The sequence below is a fragment of the Triticum urartu genome, chromosome 5A (assembly GCF_056163025.1).
Source record: "Triticum urartu cultivar PI428250 chromosome 5A, HENAU_Tu73, whole genome shotgun sequence".
Classification (NCBI taxonomy): domain Eukaryota; kingdom Viridiplantae; phylum Streptophyta; class Magnoliopsida; order Poales; family Poaceae; genus Triticum; species Triticum urartu.
This window is the reverse complement of record NC_141877.1, coordinates 57,415,366-57,438,933: the sequence shown is the minus strand read 5'-3', so window position 1 is coordinate 57,438,933 and position 23,568 is coordinate 57,415,366. Positions and strand designations below refer to the sequence as shown.

At 46.4% G+C, this 23,568-nt stretch overlaps 2 protein-coding genes across 2 annotated transcripts; both read left to right on the top strand.

Annotated features, from left to right (window-relative positions):
* The first annotated feature begins 1,161 nt into the window (after positions 1-1,161).
* On the top strand, positions 1,162-2,515 carry LOC147968009 (uncharacterized). Its single transcript, XM_087523352.1, has 6 exons — positions 1,162-1,319; positions 1,413-1,605; positions 1,702-1,800; positions 1,907-2,160; positions 2,245-2,327; positions 2,412-2,515. Exons 1-6 carry the CDS (start codon positions 1,162-1,164, stop codon positions 2,513-2,515), a joined length of 891 nt encoding a protein of 296 aa, XP_087379478.1.
* A 6,292-nt stretch (positions 2,516-8,807) lies between these two features.
* Positions 8,808-10,495, top strand: LOC147968008 (uncharacterized). Its single transcript, XM_087523351.1, has 2 exons — positions 8,808-8,834; positions 9,800-10,495. Exons 1-2 carry the CDS (start codon positions 8,808-8,810, stop codon positions 10,493-10,495), a joined length of 723 nt encoding a protein of 240 aa, XP_087379477.1.
* Positions 10,496-23,568: the final 13,073 nt, after the last annotated feature.

Sequence of the window (23,568 nt, the reverse complement as noted above, 5' to 3'; positions counted from 1 at the left end):
GTAGTTACCAGCAAACTCATGAAGATTAATGTAAGTGATTCGTATTCGGATTGAAATCACTGTATTGACAAACTGCTCTGACTTGAAAAACAGAGCCCTCAACTCCAGTTCATGCACAGGGCAATGGCAACCCAGCGGTCAAAAGCAATGATGAGAAAGACGACATTGATTGGGATGATCTTGAGAATGAAAGCCCACCACTTGCAATGCAGGAACAGATTGATGGTGACAATCTGTTAGCGAGGAACCTGGAAGTCCTGTACAATGAATCAGGTACATATCTCATTCTGATGAAGTAAAATTTAATTGTGAGAAATGTAAATAGTTGAAAAAGTGATGTAACTAAAAAAATCAATTGGCAAAACTGGCAGATATGCATGATGCGCCAGTAAACGTTGCATCAAAGATTCAGGAAGATATCGTGGGGGGTGAATTGGTAGTGATTGGCACGCCAAATGCGGCAGCAGATGATGAGAACATGGAGCAGCAGATTGCCTTGACTCTATTAGAAGACGTGATTTGTGAAGACCACATAAATTACCTGCTATCATGTATGAACACTTGCATCCGATGGATTGCTTGGATTGGAGGTATGTTGTTGTTCGGTCGATGCAGAAGCAATGTGGTGCAAACCTTTTTGATTCGTAACATGTCCTCATACATGACCTCATGTTAACTTTTTATGTGACTCAGCAACAATGGTAGTTGGGAGTGGGTGGCCCGGCGACGATACAGATGTTAATCCTCCATGCAATGGAATGATACTACTCGGTTGGCATGATGAAGGATACGAGGCACAAGCTAAAGTGAGCAGGGAAGGGGTCTGCAATAGCCAGAAGAAGAAATCACGGAGACGATTTGTGGATGTTACAACGAATTGTCGTCCAGGACCAAGATACCGTAGGGAAGACGAAGGTAATTTTCAATTTTTGAGGCATGGAATAAGATGTGATTCAGATTTGTAACCAAACCATGAGGAATGTTCTTTCTTGATTGCCTCTATTTGCTTCCAGACGGGGGTGACGGCCCTACTTCAACCGAGAGACTATCTGGTGAAGGAGGTGCCTCTGCAGGCAGATTCCAGCAGGCTATTATGAGCTACCTGAAAAATGTGGGATCAAGTGCAATAGTAACAAACAGAGTAAGGATCATGGGACTGAGATGAGGGCACCGACTTGTGAAGATATGTCAAAGGGTAGAAGCGAATGGGGGGACAAGTACCCACCATTCGTTGGCCTATCTCATGATGAACCGTCTAAGGAGAGTATTGAGATGTTCTATACTAACATGATGCAGTGCCCCGATACAGTGCTCAAAAGGTAAAAAGTCATCATCATCATGAATTGAAATTCGATTGCATTTTATTACATGGCGAGCATGACTTACATTTGAAAACTCGTGGCATGTTACAGGAAATGGGTGAAGCACTTCCATCCAATCCTGGCGGTGGCATCTGGACAGGAAATTAAGGATGAACTCACTCCAGGTGGTGGTGTGTTGTTTAACCTCATGCGATGCATAGTGCGCGCACTAGTGGTGAAAGATAACAAAATGTACAAAGGCTGGCTGGACCGCTGGAGAGGGCTCTTCGATCCTAGATTTGTGGTACTAACTATACTTAAGAAAATAAAATTGATGCAGTTAAGACTGAATGCAGAATAAAGAAGATTCTAACCTTTATATATGGTAAATTATTTGCAGGATGAGGTCTGTAAGGAAGATGCTGAAAAGGACCGGGATTACATTTACATCATGATGGACTCTAAGTTGATGGGTTACAGAATTGAATGGCTGACCAAGGTAAAGATCCAACTGACTGTATTAATGCCAATGACCATGGTAATTAAAATACTGTGATAAGAGTACTGACAGTTGCCTATTGCATGCTTGTGAATGTAATAATCAGTTCATGTTCCCGGTGCACCTGATGGACTGCTGGTCTATGTACATCCTGGACACAACCCAGAAAGTGATGATGGTACTCGACCCAACAGAAACCTATCCATCAGATGAGATGAAGATAAAGCATGATTCGCTTGCTAGGAAGTTCCAGCAAAGATTTTGCTGTCTTATGAATGACGTGTGCGGTGGTGGCGTTGTTGAGACGGGTGGCTGGTCTTTTCGTTACCCTCTGATCGCACAACATTACCCGTGCAGCAGGTAGGCTCTTTGGTTTACATGCAATCGGAAAGTCCGCGGAACTAAAAAACTGCATGACCTGAAACATCTGTGTCCTGCTTTCAGTGAGGACAGTGGATTATACATGGTGCACTACTTCATGGAGTTCACCGGGCTTTACATTCGGTCGACTCTAAACCAGGTACGGAGCCTTTCTTCTAGGTCTTGTAGGCATAGTCCAAAAAGTTCATTAATGCAAACATTGATCCAATTGGTCGGTTCTATTGCACAAGATCAGCTGAATGGTATGCGAAAGAAGCTAGCTTACGAGATAGTGGCGATGAAGGGGAACAAAGGGGACATCCCTGAGTTCCTGTATGGAGCGATCGTTGAATGAACTTGGAAGGAAACATGTTAATTGCAGCTAGTAGTGGAGCCTACCAAAATCTTTTGGCGGCACGATTAGTTTGCATTTCACTAACTGCCAGGATTGAAAATGTTTGAAATTTGGTACCAGATGGACAAACCCCCTAGATTATAATTTGTATGCACCATGGAACTGTAATGTGAAACCCTAATTTAGAACTAGATGAACTTGTGAGCTATGGTATTGTAAAGTACTGGTTTATGGACCGTACAAGCAGACAATGCAGTACTTTGCATGTTAGATGATGTGTTGAGACATGCTGAAGTCTGTGTCGAAAAAAGCATCTCAAAAATGTTGACAAAGCAATACACAGAGGTTGCATCGCGACGGGTGTCTTGCCGTGCCGTATGGAACATGTGTGGCAAAAAAGTGGGTCGCTAAGTACGTGAAGAACATGTGAGTCTATGTGTAATGAAATAATTGGCTTGTAAGTGCAACTTCATGATTATTCCGCCGTCGTATATAGTTACGGCGAATCACAACGAAGAAGCTTGTACCTCAAGATTTGGGCGTATAGTACAAGTGTGTAAGGAAACTTTGGGTATATTTAAATGTTTTGTTAGCATAAACATTGTCGCAACTGAGAAGATATGCTTATATGAACAAGTAAATACTTTAGCGGTTTAGTAGATGTGATAGCAAAATAATTCACGATTAGAGAACGAGAAGTTATTATAACACGACCAACCTAAAATGATAGTACCATTTAGGATTTGAGGCATCAGACAGGAACACATTGGCATGCATTGAAAGGTTGATGAAATTATTCTTTGAGATGGAGACGAAATTTTGCAATTCTCATATAAGGGCCATCCATAAAAGTGACCATGCAAATAGGCGCATAAGTGATGGGAAGGGTACAGTACACATTCTAGCATAATCCATAGAAAATTACTAGTGGGCATGGCCCCTGGGAGGTATATGTTCTTAAGCTACATGACAGACGAAACGAAAATACATGATGGCATCAAATTAACGATGACTCATATGGCCCCTGGGAGGTATAAAAGTGACTATGCAGACTGATTCGAGCTGAAGAGACTGTCTGAGGGTGTTAGAACCGCCCACAGCGCATCATGCGCCACACTAGCAGAATTTCCTGAAGTTTAAGACACTCATGTAGTGCCTGTCTTTTGGTTTTGCCAACATTGTGCTATGTAAGGGAATATATTCGTGTTGGATGTGGCCAGACAATAATAAAAACAAATTCTCACAAACGAAATGGATAATGATAATGAGAAACAAATGAAACAAACAGAGACCAATAAAGTACCTTCGTAAGCGGGATCTTGAGTTTGGTGCCATCATACTGTCGGGCTATATGCAGGACACAAGCCCCTGATTCTTCGCTGGAAAGATAAATTCGACAACACATATATTTCAACAACTCTGGATTTGTGTCTGAAAACAAATGAACAATTGAACCTTTTGCATCGTCGCTGATGTTGTCCATACATACCTGCGGAATGTTTCTTCAGCTACTACAAGGTAGACCGTTTGCCACTGACCATCCTGAGATGGCCATCCTGCATAATACTCATTCAGGCAATGGGATAGCGCATGGTGAAGCTTCCATGCAATAAGTTCATGCTTATCCTTCGTGAATTCATCAGGGCCATTCCCTTTGATATTCGGGTCCAAAAATGGGTCTTCCTCGACATCATGTCCCACATCAAAATAACCCAACCAGCTTCGAGGGGTACTGGCAGGAAGAACTGCGCAAAAATGCAGAAAGGAAAGTATTTTTTTAGTTAGGAACAGACAGCAAGAACATGGGGAAAATTATATGAATCATTTGTTTAAAGATCAGAAATTAAAATAAATTGTCAGTACCATCTGAGATGAAGTTATATCATAAGGAATGTCCTTGCCGACTAGTTGCTTCTGAATCAAAATGTTGTTCACATAGTCGTGGTCAGACAACACAATTGTCTGCAAAAACGTATGACAGTAGCATTGGAAATCTGACATGAGGTTCTGACATCATTAGCAGATATAAAAAGAGTACAACTTCACTGCTTTGGAAGTGACTGCAGACGAATGAACTTACCGCAAACTCTGGTTCCATGTTGTGCCTCCAGTTGAGGTATGGACATTCCCTATTGGCTTCCATATCAGACTGAGTGTACCTTCTACACATGATGGAAACAAGTTCATGATCGAGACTCCGACTGCCAATGAGCCGATGACACAAAGAGAGCCCTGTAATGCGGACAAGCCTGGGGGAGTGGTGGATAACATAATGCCTGCAAACATAATGAAATGTAGAATGATTAAAAATAACAACGGAAAAACAATACTAGCTGTAGAAGGGAACATTCATAATAATAAAGTATCATGATATTTGGAGGGGTGAGATCTGTCGTGGACCTTTGGAGATCACTCTCAGGTAAGTTGGAGAAGTATTCAACTATCATATCTGTGGTTCCAGCGTGCGGTGGCAGTGGTAAAACTCCGCGCTCCCATGGATTGGTTGCAAAACCATGCTGAAAAATGTACTTCCTCTTTGGTACTTTACCCTAAGTTTGGCCAAAGACAGTAACGGTTGTGTTCGCTGGGAGATCAGCATACATTTGTGCAACTTTGCAGACGGTGTCTTTGAAGAAGTTAATCACAATGGATGATTCTGAAAATGATTTTTTGCTTGCAGATGCGGAGTCTTCGTTGCTTGCGTTACGTTTCCTTGATGACCCAACCTGGTTAAGCGGTGAAATCACTGCACACAACATTAATAGAATGTCAACAATGAGTCGCTTCTCGTGAACCCAACTTCAAAAAGAACACATATGGATAGGGCAAGATAAACAGTATGCAGGTGTAGGACCAAACCTTCACCATCAGACATATCAAGCCTGTGACCCTGGATTCTGTGTGCGACAGGAGTGCTAAAACGAACATTCTTGCCAGTTGCAACACCTAGAAAAATGCAGTAAAATAGAAAAACCATTTAGTATTCTTCATAGATTAGAAAAAACAAACCAATGTACTTGCATGGGGCATGCATGAATTTAGCGTGAGAACCTGATGCATGACAATCGGCAATGCCTCTCGTACGACAACAAAGGCACCGGCTAGAAATTGATTTCAGAATTTTCTCTGAATAGTTGAGCATATCGGACTGCAATGCATTTTTTTGCCTGTGATAGAACCCCTTGGATGGCGTTTGCTGCTTCCGTCAAATGCCTAATTGAGCTAGCATTATGCTGCTTCATGATCATTGTTATCTCATCAGTCACCTGCAACAGATAGATGATTACTTCCTATCCAGCCGAGCATAAAGAAAAACAGAGTACTCTGACTGCAAAGTAGTATTATGAAAACACATACAAGGTGCGGGTACTGCTGACGCAAGAAGTTGGCAAGATCAAGAGGCCCTACTACACGTGGCGTTGTGTTTGGAGTCGCAAGGTTCTCCTGCTGGCCACCTAGTCCAGTACGAGGGGATTCTGTCGTGTGGGTTTTCGCAAACCGTGGAGTGGTTCCTGGCCTTTGCAATTGGTTGGTGTTGGAAGACGACGGACAGGTGTAATGAACCTTGTGTCGCACGTAACATACATTCGCCGGGTCTCGTAGCTGGTCATTGTTTGAAAACAGCATTATAAAAATCATAATAAAAATAAAAATCAGGCATGCATATGACCAGCATGAAAAAGAATAGGAAGGGACAGCTATGACATGGTGGGCAGGTTCCCCTGAAACATCTTACGTTTGCATGCGAGTATGACATAGCCCCTTTAACTGGGTCGAGAGCCATGATGAGCATTTTGTTGAGTGTATCTGGGTCGAAGGCAATGATCCTTGGTAGAACATTGTGTGGCTTATTCAATATACCAAGATCAAGATTGTCGAGCAGAAATACCTACGGAGAAAAGGAAACTTATTAATTTGCCTACATAGGCGAAAAGAAATGTGTGGAAGAGATAACTGAAATTATGACATTACATGTACCTGAAAGAAGAAATGACATCCAGTGAGGTTGGTTGAATGATTGTTCATGACCATATCTCTCTTAAGTTTGCGAACGGCATCGAGCAAAAACTGGAGGACATACTCACACCAGTTGAACTGCTGTATCATTTCAGTGTTGGCTATTGCACCCCAGAAATCAATGGTCGAGTAGTTGTGCTTCGTGGTGGGAGCGAGTACATGGCCCATGAAAAATATGAAAAATGCAATTTGAAAACAATCTTTCTCGAGCTTGCTAGAATTCTCATTGATATCACGCATGAGGAAATTTTCTGCCGCGCGCAAGCTATGAACTCCAGTCTTATTCATTTCAAGGGATGACTTGATGAAGTGGATTGCTTATGGATTGATATTTGCATCCCTCCCTTTGACGCTACGGTTACCACAAGGGATCCCAAACACCTTGTAGACATCCTCAGCATAGAACTTGAGCACCTTACTCTCAGACAGCCTTATCTCTCTACGGCTAACACTGACCCTACTCATAATCCAGGCACTGCATCTCAGATTTAACTTCTGAATATCGGGGAGCTTGAGCATACCTCCAAAACCAATCCCTTCCACAAGCCATTTCTTGTAGTCGCTGAAAGTCTGAATGACACTGACAACATGCTTGAGAGATATTCGTGATGTTGGGGCGGGTGGATCTCCACTTCTGGCACTAGAAGATGACTCATCCAAAGCAGCGTGCAGACCTTGCTGACCGGCTGGTGCGTTAGCACTATGAGATCCCTCTGCATCCACCCCGTAGCTACCAGAATTTGAATATTGTTCATCCTATCCAAATTTAGTTCCCGAAGATGTATTAGTTTCAGATTAACATGTTCCGATGACTCAAATGTTAGCTAAAGGAATGTAGATTGTAGAGTCAATAGGAAAACATACCATTCGCTATGAGCTGAAGATGTGGATGCACAAAACAAGTGTAGCGCGAGATCCTTTCCGCCAAGTTGGGTCGACGAACACGGACCTCCAGAGGCAAGTGAGGGCGGCCAGACTTGGATGGGCGGAGGGGATGAGACGAGTGGTGTGTAATGAAAGGTGAGGTGGGTAGATGGATGCCGGTCTGCAATCAATATAGCATGCGCAACCTCCGCCCTGTGTTGCCTACCTCTGTGACTTCGGACCGTTGGAGACGCGTGTTCCTTTCCCAGTGGATGTAGGAAATGGTGGATATGAGGAGTGAGGTACAACTGTTGGGGTGGATCATGGTGCTTGCCCGTTCCCCAGGCCATGCGTACCGTAAAAAAACAATCAGAATAAAAATTCCAGTAGATACTAAATCAAACGGATAACTGATTAACTAACACAGCCAAGTTTCATTAGTTCCAGAGAGTGCATTACATTATAGTACGAATTACATACTATGGTAAATAGGCTTAGAGGTAAAGGGAGCCACCCTTGAACACAAACCATACTATGCCTAATAATGACTAGAAGAGGACTGACTGACACTTAGCAACAACGAAGTCGGCGGCCCAAGCATCACACGCACACTACAACATCATGGAAACAGGCTTACATGCCGAGGGAGCCACCCTTCCTGAATTGTCTAAGTAGGTCATACTAATAACGAACTAGTTGCCGCCGCCAAAATAGATGGCCACAACGAACAGCAGAACAAGCAACGTGAGCATGATGTTGCTAGCGGCAAGGATGAAAGCTTCTGCCCCCAGCACGTGAGAACCGGAAGCAGAAGCGATGACAGGTCTGAAGATCTGGTTCAGCAGAACTTCCTCCGGCGCCGCAGGTTGTTGATTCTGACCCTGATTCGCCTGGAGCGGAGCCTGGTTTGCAGGATGAGCCATGTTGCCTGTAGGGTGTGCATGCATCTGGAGGTGGAGCACCCCCACCTGCTGCTGAGCACAGGCGATCTGGTAGGTGGTCATCCTCCTGACGTATGCCTTCTGGAACTCGAAGAACCTACACTCACGAGCCTGCGAGAAAATTAGCAGGAAACATGCGAGATGCAGGTGTGAGAACTGAACCAAGAACGAGAAAGGAACTAATCGAGATTTGGTAGAAAACAGAGGAACTTACATCGTAGCGGACACACTTGTAGAACCTCTGGCCCGCCCTGCTCCCGGTCCTTGCCACATTGGTTTCCAGATCCACGCCACAGAAGGGACACCGAATGAGATCAAGAGGGAAATTGGCGGGCACTGGGAGAGAGGAGGACGATGAGGCGGACATGGTGGCTCAGGAAGGGTAGGGTTTGTAGTAAAGATCGGAGCGGGATGGGGAATTTTACAGAGTGCCAACTGCTGCGGCTTGTGGGAAACAGCTGCCGGCATTTATGGCGTCCATAGACCTGACGGCGTTGGTAAGTACTGCATCACACACGGACCAGAAGGGCTCAGCACCGGTCATGAGCCGTCCACCACGTATCTGTTCTGCGGGCAGTAGGTGAAGCTCTGTCGCAATCCCTGTTCAAGAATTCATCCGATTAACCAGTTAACTTGCCGATTAATCCCTACTCATAGGGTCACCGAGTAGCCAATAAACTGAGAAATCATCTGATTAATTGATTAAATGGCTGATTAACTTGCCGATTAGCCTATTAATCCCCTACTCGCTAGCCAACCGAGCAGTTACCAGTTAACGATTTCCTCAACAATGGTCGCAATGAATGCGAGCAGGTGGCGTTACCAGCAAAATGGAAATACGGTTCTGAAATACAATAGCAGGCACATATCCGCATGCGAACTAGTGGTTGAGATATCGGGATCATCTGGGCTCGCACTCAGAAACAGATATTCCCACATACGATGGCCTTCTTATTGTCAATTTCTTGTTCTCCTGCTTCCTTATTTTGTGCGCATAGATTCATCTGCCTGCAACATGTAGTCCGTTGCCTTATGAGAATTTTGCACACAGATTCATCTGCATGCAACATCTAGTCCGTTGTCTTGTCAATTTCTTGTTTTTCTCCTGCTTCTTTAGTTTGTACACACAATTTCATCTGCATGGGCGATGAACAATTCATAGATACATGTTTATTCTTGATTGTTGATGCAGTTGTTTAGATAAATATTTCAAGAGCGTAAATTTATATTGTTAATTCGCATATACTCCCTCTACAAGGAAATATAACAACTTTTCGTTCACTGCTTTAGTGATTTCTTTACAGAGAGTGTACTTATTTAGTTTAAATTGTTCATGCACTTGTTTACATAAACTTTCAATAGCGCCAGAATTCCTATACTATCTGCCGTCATATTCATCTCGGCTTATTGTTATCATGTTATTGTCATGCTTCATGTCTTATACTGGTTTCATCAATTACAGTCCTTCGGCATGGCGTTCGAGAATGATTATGATGCTAGGGCAGATGGAAATACCGAAATTTGTGTGAAGTACACGAACAAGGCTAGCTGTGTTGAGTACTGTATTGGCAGATTCAGATACTGGCTGCGGAACAACGACCAGAAGATAGTTGCACTAGATGTGGAGTACACCTGGCCTCGTGGTCCGACACAGATGGCGGCTGTGGTCCAATTATGCATTGGCATCTACATCCTCGTGTACCACATAAGTGTTGCTGATGAGCACTGCGGCCTGCTTGCCACCTTCCTGCTCAACGAGGAGTACACCTTTGTTGGGGTGGACATCGAGGATGACAAGAAAAAACTCAAGCATGTTGGTCTGGTGGTACAAACCTTTGTGGATATCCAGAATATGTGGAGAGTGCCTGATCCAGTGACGATTAAGCCAAAGTATGGCTTGGCTGACTACACTGGTTCCATCATCCACCACAGCTACAACAAGATGAAGGACGCTCTCACAGAAGATAACCACCATATATGGGCAGAAGCGCCCTTGCCCTTGAAGAACATCTATTATGCTTCCATGGACGCGTATGCCACCTACGACGTATACAGGCAGTTGGTGAACTTCCAGAAGGGGTTCGAGAGTCAGCGCCAGCATCTCGCCAAACCATCCAGGCGGTCAAAGAAGTCCGGAAGGAAGAATGAATCAACATAAAATGTTTCTTCTATTTATCTAGCTGATAGTCTGTAAACTTTATTATACTGCTAGTAAGTCATAAGTTCAAATTTCCTGCAAGTTGCATCATCCTTTATTCTAGCTGTCCTGCCTAATTTGATCCATGTTCACGAGATATTATACTTAAGACGTTTATTTTGTTTCGGTTTCGCTAGCTATGATACAAAATGCGATAGGCATTTTTACCAAAAGATTATTTCAGATTTATAATGAATACACAGAATGCGATAGCCATTTTTTCCAAAAGATTATTTCAGATTTATAATGAATACTATTCTCAACTGGGTTTGAATAGAGAAATTTTATTTTTTAATTGCATAGAGAAAGTTCATTTTTTAATCAAAGAAGGGTCGCCCCCTCTGATTTTCCATTAACAGAAAACACATGGTCTTTCAAGCCCCTGATACAAACTACAACTAGAAACTAAAGTAATCAACTAGCAGCACAAATCATACATGGTAGCAAGCCCAGCCAAACTTAACATGAAGGTCCAAAAAATAAAACTACGGCAGAGATGCGCAGGCGACACCGCAGTACCCTGTGACTCCACACTTGCGATGAACTGTACAATTCACCTGCTACATGCTCTAGCGTGCGCATATAGACCATCATCACCTCTTTGCTCCCAACGTCAGCACCTCTTTGTTTACCACCTTCATCTGCAATATAGACCATCCCATGATCCACAAGCAAATTAGCTAAACAAGAATCATAAGATCACTATACCATTTATTTTGTAATCTCACATTATTCCTGCATTGCCAAAGAGTCAAGAACACAACTGATGCCCTTCCCGCATGTCCTACGCAAACACTCATAGGTAGTTCTACCATCTTAACTCCATGATTTAAAATATTAATAAAAACCCCTTAATGATTCCATTTGCATTACCATCGTTCATGATTATAGTCAGGGAAACAACAGCCAATAAAGCAACCACCTGTGAAAGACCTATTTTGAGTCCTGAATAGGGCCGAATCCTAGCATTTACTCTAAATGCAACATGTCCTCCTCTCATAGTCATCATCACCCAAGACATAATGAAGACGTAACCCCATAGATGCATAACTGCTATCAAAATAGTTTTCGCACTATACCTAGTGTAAAGGACACTCTTGCGTTGTCGTGCTACACTTGTGGCTCCTCGGTCAGCATGTTCATAACCACCTCGATCTGAAGATCTTCACGGGTGGTGGTCTTGAAACCGAAAAGAACGGCTTTATGAACCTTAAGCTCTTCACTGTCAACAAAATCACTCGATCCCTTGCTGAAGATGATGCGGCCATCATCACACTTGTGGTACTTGACCGGCATCAAACTGTCCTTGCGTAGCCGAATGCCAGCAAGCCCATCTCCTAGTATCTCCCCATATCCTGGGGTCTTCAGGGCGTCGACAACTTTCACTGGTAATCTCTGTATGCACCGTCATAGGAAGAAAAATTATCAAATATGTGAAGGAGCAGTAAACAAAAGGATCTTCAGCTACATCTACATATATTACATAAGGATCTTCAGTTATGGGAAACAAAAGGACATGCAAAAACACACATCAGTGTATTCACTGGTTTCAGCTACAATAGCATATCATTAAACTTTCTCTCCATGAAAAAACAAAGAAAATTGCATACAAAATAGAAAATACTAGTAAACCAAAAACATACCATCGTCTTTCCTCCTATGTTCGACTTGGTGAAGCGGTGGAAAAAAAATGCACCTATATAACCTTTCTTCATCGCCAAAAGGTCATGTAGGTTACGCTCCTCTTGCTTCGTAAGATTAATTCCCTTCGTTATGATAGCTAATTCTAGAGGATCTTTACGCTCTTCGTTTTGATCGCATGTCCTTGGCAGGTTGTAGCAGTACACCATAGGAATGTCTTCAGTCAAATCAAAGGAGACAAGGTCGCCTTCTCGCAGGTCGAAGTCTTCAACAAACCTACACCAGTTTTCACCACAGATGATCTCCCTTGAATTCCCTTTGTACACGCCAAAATCATACATGCGGCTCCCTCTCGCTTGAAAAAGCAATGAACTGTCTGGGATGGCGCTGAACTGGTACCTTGCGTAGCATGGCACAATCTGTAGATGTAGAATTTAATTGCTATTTATTTCCTACATATTGTTAATCTTCAAAGTAGAGGGGAACAAACACAGTACAAGCAAAATTGACATGATTATTTATACCAGAGCTGAAGTGTCCCCATCTATCCTGATGGTAAATGTCAACCCATCTTCATTGGGCCTGTTGCAGTCCTGTCGACAGGTTATGCACACCACCTGTGTAAACAAAATAAAATGAAGAAAAGCAAAGATGAGAATTTAAGAAAAGGGCTTATGCATGTAAACACACTAGGCAATTATCATATAGTATAATCAACGAAGGTACTGCATCAGTAATCAACAATCATACACTTAAACTGAGCGGGTGGCTCGCCCTCCACTCCTCATAACCCCGCAACGCAGTGCATGCCCGCCGCACCACAGCTTGTTCAGACATGTCCTTCTCTTCATCCTCGACCGACAGCATGGGCTCACCCCGAGCGTCAACGCGCGGCACTGGACCCTCCTCCTCTGCAGCACAACTGAGGTAGTGTCTGAGACTGAGCAGTAATCTCTGAGAAAAGTCCTATGAAAACATAAATCCTACTACTGCTGGTACTCGGCCCACCCGAATGTACACACGCACACCTTCAACATACAGCCCATCTACATACATCCGCATCCAACAATATAGTCCTTGAAAAAGAAAAGAAAATCTGTTCTGGACGGACGAAGGATCGTCAGGGTAACCAACTCAATTAGCCACTTGTCTGTCATGTTGGAGAAATGAACTTACTTCACTTTTTCCTGGTACTACATAACCACACAAAATAAAGACTAAAATAATTCCTAAAAACTCTGATATATTGTACGCCCTCACATTTATAATCTTTAAAATATGAACTAATTTGGGCAACATAATTAAGATTTTATTGTTATTTCCCTACAAAGATACAAATATTTGGATCAAAATTTCATATTCTGCAAAAAAAAACACTGCAGTAAATATTATTCTGAGAAATGTTTAGTTGACTTGCAATCTAGGACTACAGGTTAATGGCTGCCTTACTAAACCCAACCTAATTTCGGCCTAAAAAGGAATTTAATCCACTAGCCCAGCTTATAAGTTTTGAGCCCACCCTCTGGTTTCTTCCTGGATTCGCCACTGCACAAGGCCAATATTTTTTAAAGTTTTTAAAGGACCGTTTGCTGAAATTTGCTGCTATTGTGTTACGCATCTGCACTTGTTCATTGTTATGAAAACCCTGGAATACCAAAACCCTAAAAAAATACCCAGCTAGCCACCGATGTAGAAAACTTCCTTCAATCTCCGCATCGCCTTCCACCTAACCTCCGATTTAAAAATCCTAACTATCTAATCTCTGACTTTGAAAACCATATCCAACTCCCAAAACGGCAACACAACAAGGAACAAAGAAGTCGAAGATTACAAGTTAGGGTTTCTCACTTCAACTAGTCACCGGTAGTCGCTAGGTGCTTGCTGATGGCCTCCCAATCTCACTCCGCGCTCTTCTGCTCCAACCGTCGAGAGCAGCCAGGCGAGTAGGCGGCGGGGTCATGGTGGGGTGGTTTGTGGGGAGGGTGGGGGTGAGGGGGGCGGGGTGTGTGGATGATGGGGGTGATGACATGGACCCTATCCATGTCAAGCATAGAAAATAACGGCCCGTGGGTCTAGTTCGTAAAGAAACAACCAAACAGGCCCACAGGCCGCTTACCAGTCACAAAGTAAAACCCTATGTTACTAATACAAAAAACATAAAGCAAAATCCTTTTGTCTAAAAAACAAAAACAAAGGAAAATCATAAAAAAGAGGGAAATCCATTTTGGGTGAGTTCAACGTGAAGGTGATGGTGAGAGGCTCAAGGAGGAGTTTTGTGCGTTTACACCACCTTTGTTTTAGAGAAAAAATGCACCTTACAATGTGAAATTATAAAATCGTTATTAATAAGTGCTGAAAATTCCTTATTTATAAAAAATTGTTTCTTTCCAGAAAAAACAAACTTCAATAATGGGGGTAGGTAATTGTGTCGCCTTTCTCGCCCCCCTCACATATTCGGGCCATTTACCGCATTTCGTTTTGCTTTTATTTATTTCCTGCTATGTGTATTGAAATAGAATAAATACTATTTCATTTCCAAAAACTCTGGAAATATTCAGAGGCACATTTAGGAATATTCTCAACTGCCTAAAAATGCTTCCAAGATTATTTGAGCACTTTAAAATATTTATAGCATTTAAAATGCCCAAATTCAAATACTTATGGTTTGTTCAAAAATCCAGAATGGCTCCATAAATTGCAAGATCATTTTTGGCAGAGGTTTTAGACAAGACCAAAAATGGTGGGCTTTTATGAAGGGCATTTTGGGTTCATTGAAATTCCAATTGTTGGAAATTAGCATTTTCAGGGGGGGGGTGTTGGGGTTGATTAGGCCCCATTTCAAGTTTAAAAGAAATTTAAACATGATGCACATGTTCATCCAATCCTAATGCATGACTAAAAGCAGGGATGTGACAACTCACCCCCACTCAAAAGAATCTCGTCCCGAGATTTAGGATCCTCCGGGAAGAAGGTGGGGTACTCGAGTCGAAGACGATCCTCCCTTTCCCAAGTGGCTTCTTTCTCGGAATGGTGTGACCATTGAACCTTGAGAAACTTGATATTATGGCGTCGAGTGGTACGCTCGGCTTGATCAAGGATATAAACAGGATATTCCCGATATGAGAGGTTATCTTGTAGATCAAGCGTTTCGTGGTCCACTCCACGGATAGGATCCGCGAAGCAACGCCTGAGTTGAGAAACGTGGAAGACATCGTGAACTCTGGAAAGATGCGAAGGTAGTTCCAATTGGTAGGCAACTTCTCCTCGTTTGGCAAGAATGCGAAAGGGTCCAATGTAACGAGGAGCCAATTTGCCTTTGATACCGAAACGATGGGTTCTCTTTAACGGAGTAACCCGAAGGTAAGCCTTCTCGCCGACTTCATAAATCATGAGCTTATGTTTACGATCATATTGGCTCTTTTGACGAGATTGGGCTGTTTTCAATTTCTCACGAATAACGTGAACCTGCTCTTCTGCTTCCTGAATCATATCTGGGCCAAAGAGTTGTCTTTCCCCGGTTTCTGACCAGTTAAGAGGCGTTCGACATTTTCGTCCATAGAGAACCTCGAAAGGAGCTTTGCCCAAGCTAGCTTGATAACTATTGTTATAAGCAAACTCCGTGAATGGAAGGTATTCCTCCCAACCCATTCCGAATGAGATGACAGAAGCTCAGAGCATATCTTCCAAAATTTGATTGACTCGCTCTACTTGACCACTTGATTGAGGATGGAAGGCGGTGCTAAAAGAGAGACGAGTTCCCATAGCATTTTGGAAACTTTCCCAAAATCGAGAGGTGAAGAGACTCCCACGGCCCGAGTTAATTTCCAATGGGATACCATGAAGAGATACTATTCGGGAGATGTATAAATCAGCTAGCTGGCTAGCGGTGATACTCTCACGAACAGGTAGAAAGTGGGCTACTTTGGAAAGACGGTCGATCACGACGAAGATGGCATTATTCCCTCTCTTGGTCCTGGGAAACCCAGTAATGAAATCCATACTGATATTATCCCATTTCCACTCAGGAATAGCCAAAGGTTGAAGGGTGCCAGCAGGCCGTTGATGCTCTGCTTTAACACGACGACAGACATCGCAGCTAGCAATGTATTGAGCAATTTCTCTCTTCATCCTAGTCCACCAAAACCTCTGGTGTAGGTCTTGATACATCTTAGTACTACCGGGATGAATGGTGAGAGGGGATTCATGAGCTTCCTTAAGGATCAGCTGCCTCAGGTTTCGTGCCTTGGGAACCACTAAGCGGTTTCCAAAGTATACGACACCCTGATCATCAACGGAGAAACAATTCGCGACTCCTTCCTTAATGTTTCTCTTAATACGGGAGATTCCCGGATCTACCTTCTGTGCCTTGATGATCTGATCCGTAAGGGTAGGTTTTGCCACCAGGGTGGATAGGAATCCTCGAGGAACAATGTGAAGATTAAGCTTACGAAATTCCTCATGGAGAAGTGGTTGACTTTGTTGTAACATCAGGTTGTTACAATAGGATTTACGACTTAGTGCATCAGCCATGACATTGGCTTTGCCCGGGGTGTAAGTTATTCCTAAGTCGTAATCCGAGATCAACTCGACCCAACGTCGTTGTCTGAGATTCAAATCCGGTTGGGTGAAGATATATTTCAAACTTTGGTGATCGGTGAAGATCTCGCAACGATTACCGAGAAGGTAATGTCGCCAAGTTTTGAGTGCATGGACTACAGCTGCAAGCTCTAGATCATGTGTGGGATAATTTTCCTCATGTGGGCGTAATTGCCGTGAAGCATCGGCAATTACCTGACGATCTTGCATGAGTATGCAACCTAGTCCTTGTCGCGAGGCGTCGCAATAGATAATAAAGTCCTTGGAGAAATCTGGTGGTACCAGTACGGGAGCAGATGTGAGGCGTCTTTTCAGTTCCTGAAAGCTGAACTCGCACTGTGGGGTCCACTCAAACTTTTTATCTTTCTTGAGGAGTTCAGTTCGAGGTTTAGCAACCTTGGAGAAATTCTCGACGAAGCGGCGGCAATAGCTCGCTAAGCCAAGGAAGCTCCAAACTTGCTTGACCGTCTCAGGTGGAGTCCAATCAAGGACGGCTTGAACTCGCTTGGGATTGACAGCAATACCCTTACCAGATATTACATGGCCTAAATAGGTCACTTCTGGCAACCAAAATTCACACTTGGAGAATTTGGCATAAAGGCGATGCTCTCGAAGTTTCGTCAACACCAGCCTTAGATGTTTGGCATGTTCCTCTTCATTCTTGGAGTAGATGAGTATGTCATCGAGGTAAACGACGACGAATTTATCCAAATACTCCATGAAGACCGAGTTCATTAACCAAGAGAAGGTGGCTGGGGCATTGGTTAAATCGAAGGACATAACGGTGTACTCGTATTGGCCATAACGAGTAATGAAGGCCGTTTTGGGAATGTCCCTGTTTCTGATTTTGATTTGATGGTAGCCCACCCTCAAATCCATCTTGGAAAAGACTGAGGATCCAGTGAGCTGATCATACAGATCGTTGATCCTGGGAAGCGGATACTTATTCTTGATAGTGACCAAGTTGACAGGTCGGTAATCTACAACCATCCGATCCGTTCCATCCTTCTTCTTGACGAAGAGGACGGGGCAAGCCCAAGGCGAGGAACTAGGACGGATGAAACCCTTTTTCAAGGACTCGTCGAGTTGGTTCTTAAGCTCGGCTAGTTCTAAGGGTGCCATCTTATAGGGTCTTCTAGAAATTGGAACGGTTCCTGGAACAAGGTCTATCACAAACTCGACATCCCTATTAGGTGGAACACCTGGCAGTTCTTCTGGAAAGACATCCGGTAAGTCCCAGACTATCGGAATATCTTCAAGGTCTGGAAGGGGGTTGGCATTTAGGGAGTAAAGCTGGCGCTTGGCCACTCGAGTTAAGACATTGACTGTCTTGCCCGATGGGTGAGTAAGTTGAACGGTTCTAGTGGCACAATCAATCTTAGCGTAATGAGCTGACATCCAGTCCATACCCAAGATGATGTTAATGTCCGAGGACTTGAGAGCTATTAAGGATGCAAGGAAGACAAGTCTATCAACAAGAATTTCGTTTCCATGGCTTACTCTAGAAGTTTGCCATTTGGAACCCGGAGTTTGAATTACCATGGAAGTGGGCATGTCACAGAATGTCGTGTTATGCAATCGAGCATAGTTCTCAGATATGAATGAATGAGATGCTCCAGTATCGAAAAGAACAGATGCCGGATGGCAATTAACAAGGAGCGTACCAAGGACGACGTTAGGATCCTCATGAGCCTCCTCGGCTGAGACATAGTTGACATGGCCACGTGTAGTGGTGACCGGCTTGGCGTAGAATGCCTTTCCCGCTGGCTTACCACGACCAACGGACTTTCCAGACTGATTGGGGTTGTTGTTCTGGGGACACTCTCGACTATAGTGACCCGGCTCTCCACACTTGAAACATGTCACAACATTGGGGCGTGGAGCAGCATTAGCAACGGGGCCACCATAGGGCTTGGACGGTGCAAACTGCTAGTTGGGACGAGGCGCCTTAAAGGATGGCCTCGGAATGAACCTGGGTGGCAGTGCTGTGCTTGGAATCCACGCCTGGTGTCGGTGGGAACGACACCTATGGGATCACAAGAATCTCTACTGTGGTTGGCGGGGCACGAGGTCGTGAGAAGAGCGGATCAGACAGATAGCACACGGTTCGTTTATCCAGGTTCGGGCCGCGAGGATGCGTAAAACCCTACTCCTGCTTTGGTGGATTGTATATCTGTGTTCTTGAGGTAGCTATGGGGCGTGAGGAGCTCCAAAAAGCCGAATCCTTCCTCTGGTCGCCTCGGGCCTCCTTTTATAGAAAAAGGGGTTGCCACAGTGGCACACAGGAGGTGGAAAGGGTACAGTGATGCGAGGTCATCCCTCGCATTATGTGACAAGGCGCATTTAATGCGTCTTGTTTAGGTGTCCTTGCTTTATCGGGGATGGGGGAGAAACATGTCTCATCCGTCGCCGCTCCTTCTTGTGTCGACACGCGCCCTGGCCAGTGACGCTTGCGATGCCACGTAGGTAGGCAGGCAGCTGAGGTGGCGCAGTGGTGGGTCTTCACGAAGATCTGCATGCCGCCACGCAGGTGTCCGCCCAGCTGGTTGGGTCGGCAGCTACATGCGAATGGCGGTGGAGGTTTAGTCGGCGTGGGCCTGATGGTGGCCCTGCGGGTGTCCTCGGTAAGGGCCTTGCCGGGGCGCCTGCTGTCATCCCCAACAAGGCGCTTGCCGGGGGCCTTGTGGTCTTCCTCGGCTGGGATCCCACCAAGGGTTGTCGTCTCCTTAGTGCGTATCTGATCTTGAATGTCTTCACAAAGATCTGCATGCCGCCACGGGGATGTCTCTCGAATCCTTGCCCTTTGGGGACAGTGGACTCAAGGGTGGTTTGCTCCGTAGGTGCGGGACGAGTCGCCGCGGCAAGGGTCTTGCCGGGGCTGCTAGAACTGTCTCCCGGCAAGGATCTTGCCGGGGGAGTCCGCTTCGTCCCCTTTGCTCTTCGTGGTCTTGGCCTTGGCGTTGTTCTAGTTCTCTTGAGCTTCGGTCTTACTCTGGCTCACCTCCCTTGCCTTGCTTGGTGTGGTGGTGCCCGTGGCTCAGACTGCCCGTGCACAGTTATAGGGGTACAAAAAGTGTACCCCACTTTTTGTACACCGACAGGAGCCCCCGGGCCTGGGCCACACATAAGCGCAACGCGTTGTTGGGCTTGGCCCAAAAACGGTGCGCGGGCAGGCGGGGCGATTTTTACCGCGGTAAGGTTCTGCGCGCGCCGCGCTTCCCATGACTCCCGCGCGTGGCGCGGCATGGGGAGGCACGTGTGACGTGGGCGGCATGCGTGGGGTTGGTTCCCGCAGGCATGCGTCACATCATAGTAAAGGGGCGGTTCGCGCCTTCCCTATAAACGGAGGGAGGCGTGGAGGCGCGGCCCATTTACTGAATGGGGCTGAGGCGCGGTCTTCAAGGCGTCCGCTCCCCACGATCACGGGGTGGGGAGTGGTCTTCTCACCCGTCCCCTCGGTTCTGCACGTCCGCCACGTGTCCCCATGCACCTGGGGTGGCAAATGGTGGAGGCGGGAAACTGGGTTGTTGCTGGTTGGGGCGGCGGGTCGGTCCTGGCTCCCTGCGCCTTTCGTATTTTGATTGTCCGAGCGGGGCGGCCGAGCCCCAACCTCGATCCTTTATAAAGAGCGGGAGGGGGGGATGGAGTCCCACATTCTTTCATCTTCTTCTTCCTTCAGCTTCTGCTCCTCCCTTCCATCCGTCATGGAGAGAGGGAATCCCGGTCCTTCAACAGTGGCGGCGAGGGTCGCCGCTCGACAACGCGTCCCTACTTCTCCTGCACCTGCGTGGCAGAGCCAACCGCGAGGGGAAGGGGGAGGGGGCGAGGCCGTGGGCGAGGCCGGGGCGCTCGGGGAAGAGGAGGACGGGGTGGCGCGCCGGCCTCGCCTCCGCCAGCAGCTTCTCCTCCAATAGAGGGGCATGTTGGGGATGAACCTTGTGAGTTCTTCGTCAGGCTACGCCGGCCGCCGCGCCATCGCCTTCGTCTCCCGACTCCATTTGCGTGGGAGATGGAGCTGGATCCGCCGGAATCGTTGCGGCTGCACATGAGGGGCTGCGGGATCAGTGGCACGCGGGTCTGCGTCGACTTCCCCGCCCCTCACGTGATGTATCTTTGTCGGGGATGGAAGACGTTTGCTCATATCCACCGCTTGACGGAGGGGCTCACTCTCCATTTTAAGCTGATGGAGGGTGGCCTTCTCTCCGTCAAGGTCTTTGGGTGCTTTGGGACCCGTGCAAGGTGCTGCGTGGAGATCTCTTCTGATAGTGAAGACTCCTCCTTGGGAGGGAGTGACGAGGAGGACAGCGGCAGCGACGATGAGGGTAATAGGCAGCAGGATGACGGGTCCGACTAGGTGTCGGGTGCCGCTCCGTGCGGCACCGACGACCCCATCATCCGTGTCGCCGGCTCCTTGAACTTCTCGGGGTTGTCTCCTTGGGCGGCTGGCGTTGGGAGGCTGCGGAAGAGGAAGAGGGCGGGCGGCAAGGCCTCAAGTCGGAGTACGCGGGCACTGACGCCTTCGACGCGTGCTGACGTCCTACCGCCTCGTCTTTGAGCTCTGCTTCCGGCGCCGCCATCACCATCCAGCCTTTGGACGGCCACCAAGATGTTCTCTTGGTGTCTTCTGCCACCCGTAGCTCGCCTAGGCGCTCCTTTTGTCCCTTTCGCCTCCTTGACCTGCCTCTTAAGGAGAGGGACAAGAAAGGGATTACGGGCACCTTATCTCTTTTTAGTTTGTAAGCCTTCAGGCCTTTGTTGAATTTAAAACTTGTAATCCCATCATTCATGTTTTACATTCCCTATGGACTGTACCTGAGTGGAATGTTTTTTTAATGAAAAAGGGATGCTTGCCGGGTCATTTGTTTGCGGGTGGAACCCACAACAAGGAGTAAATCCTTGATATCTTCAAGATAAACATTTCCTTGCCTGGCAACAGGCCTTGCCGTCTCCCCACTTTGCTCGACCTTCCTCACGCCTGTGGCGGAGGCAGGGATGAGGCGGGTTCAGGCTCCTTGTTTCATCCTTTCGCTGCCGCGACTACGACCAAACTTGGCCCCAGGAACGAGCCCTAGGGCCTAGAGTTATGGGAGCACGATAGCTTAGGGGAAAACGAGGTTTCACATACCTCAGTCCATAATGGAATGCATGATAAGGGATGAAGAACTTATCTGAAGCTGCAGTCCCCGGCAACCCTGGTTCGCCGTGGGTGAATCTTTGCTCTTGCAGCCCCCGGCAATACTGGCTTGCCGGGGGCTAGATGCTGGTCTGTTCCTCTTTTTTTTCCCCAAGTGGTTCGGCACGGATATCTGTGTGTCCTGTGAACCAAAGAAGACAAAAGAAAGACAAAGAGACGCACACTCGACCTCTAAGCTAGGGTTTAGTCACCGCTAAGCACTATCAACCCTAACCAAGGACGAGACTCGACCTAGCATGCATGCTATAACTTAGGGCGCCAGCGCTTCATTTATTTATGGTCAGGGTCTGCGCCTGGCTTTGTACAGAGGGTTACATGCGTCATCGGCAAGGCTCATACAAAAGGTGGATTGTCGGGGGGCCCGACAAGCCGTGCCTCACGGGTAAAACTTGCGAAGATGCTCAATGTTCCAGGAGTTACTCACCGGAACGGCATCTTCGGTCTCCAGGCGGACTGCGCCGGGCCTGGTGACTCGTATTACCCGATAAGGGCCTTCCCACTTTGGCGTCAACTTGTTGGAATTCTTGGCCGATTGAACGCGCCGAAGAACAAGGTCGCCTTCCTCAAAGCTTCGGGCATGAACCTTGCGGCTATGGTAGCGGCGCAAGGCTTGCTGGTAGCGCGCTGCTCTCACAGCCGCCCGAAGACGATCTTCCTCAAGGAGCGTTGCATCATCTTTCCGCAATTGCTCTTGCTCAAGCTCGTCATAAGCGAGTACTCGAGGTGACCCATATATGAGTTCCGTGGGGAGAACTGCTTTTGCCCCGTATACCAGGGCAAAGGGTGTCTGGCCGGTGGCTCGATTTGGTGTCGTTCTGATTGACCAAAGAACCACCGGCAATTCATCAATCCAGCGCCTTCCACTCTTGTGCAGTCTGTCAAAGGTCTTTGTCCTCAGGCCTCGTAGTACTTCAGCATTTGCCCTCTCAGCTTGACCATTGCTTCGTGGGTGAGCAACAGAAGCGAAACAGACCTTGCTGCCGAGGTCTTCAATATATTGCATGAAGGTGTGGCTTGTGAACTGCGTGCCATTGTCGGTGATAACCCTATTGGGTACACCAAAACGGAACACCAGTCCTTTGAAGAACTTGACGGCTGACTGTGCTGTGACCTTCCTCACTACTTCCACTTCTGGCCACTTTGTGAACTTGTCGATTGCAACGTACAAGTACTCAAAGCCCCCGACAGCGCGGGGGAAAGGGCCCAGTATGTCGAGCCCCCAGACCGAGAAAGGCCAGGAGAGAGGAATGGTTTGAAGGGCTTGAGCTGGTTGATGAAGCTTCTTTGAATGGAACTGACACGCTTCACACCTGGTGACTAGTGTCGTCGCATCCTGGAGGGCGGTGGGCCAGAAGAAGCCTTGCCGAAACGCTTTGCCGGCAAGGGCCCTTGACCCGATGTGGGATCCACATATGCCTCCATGTATCTCTGCCAACAGCCCCAGTCCTTCCTCTCAAGGGATACACTTCAATTTCACTCCGTTCGGCCTCTTTCTATACAGGACGTCATCGACGAACTGGTACATAGTAGAGCGACGGGCTACCTTTTCCGCTTCTTCCTGCTCCTCAGGAAGTTCCCCTGTTTGGAGGAATCAGATGGTATG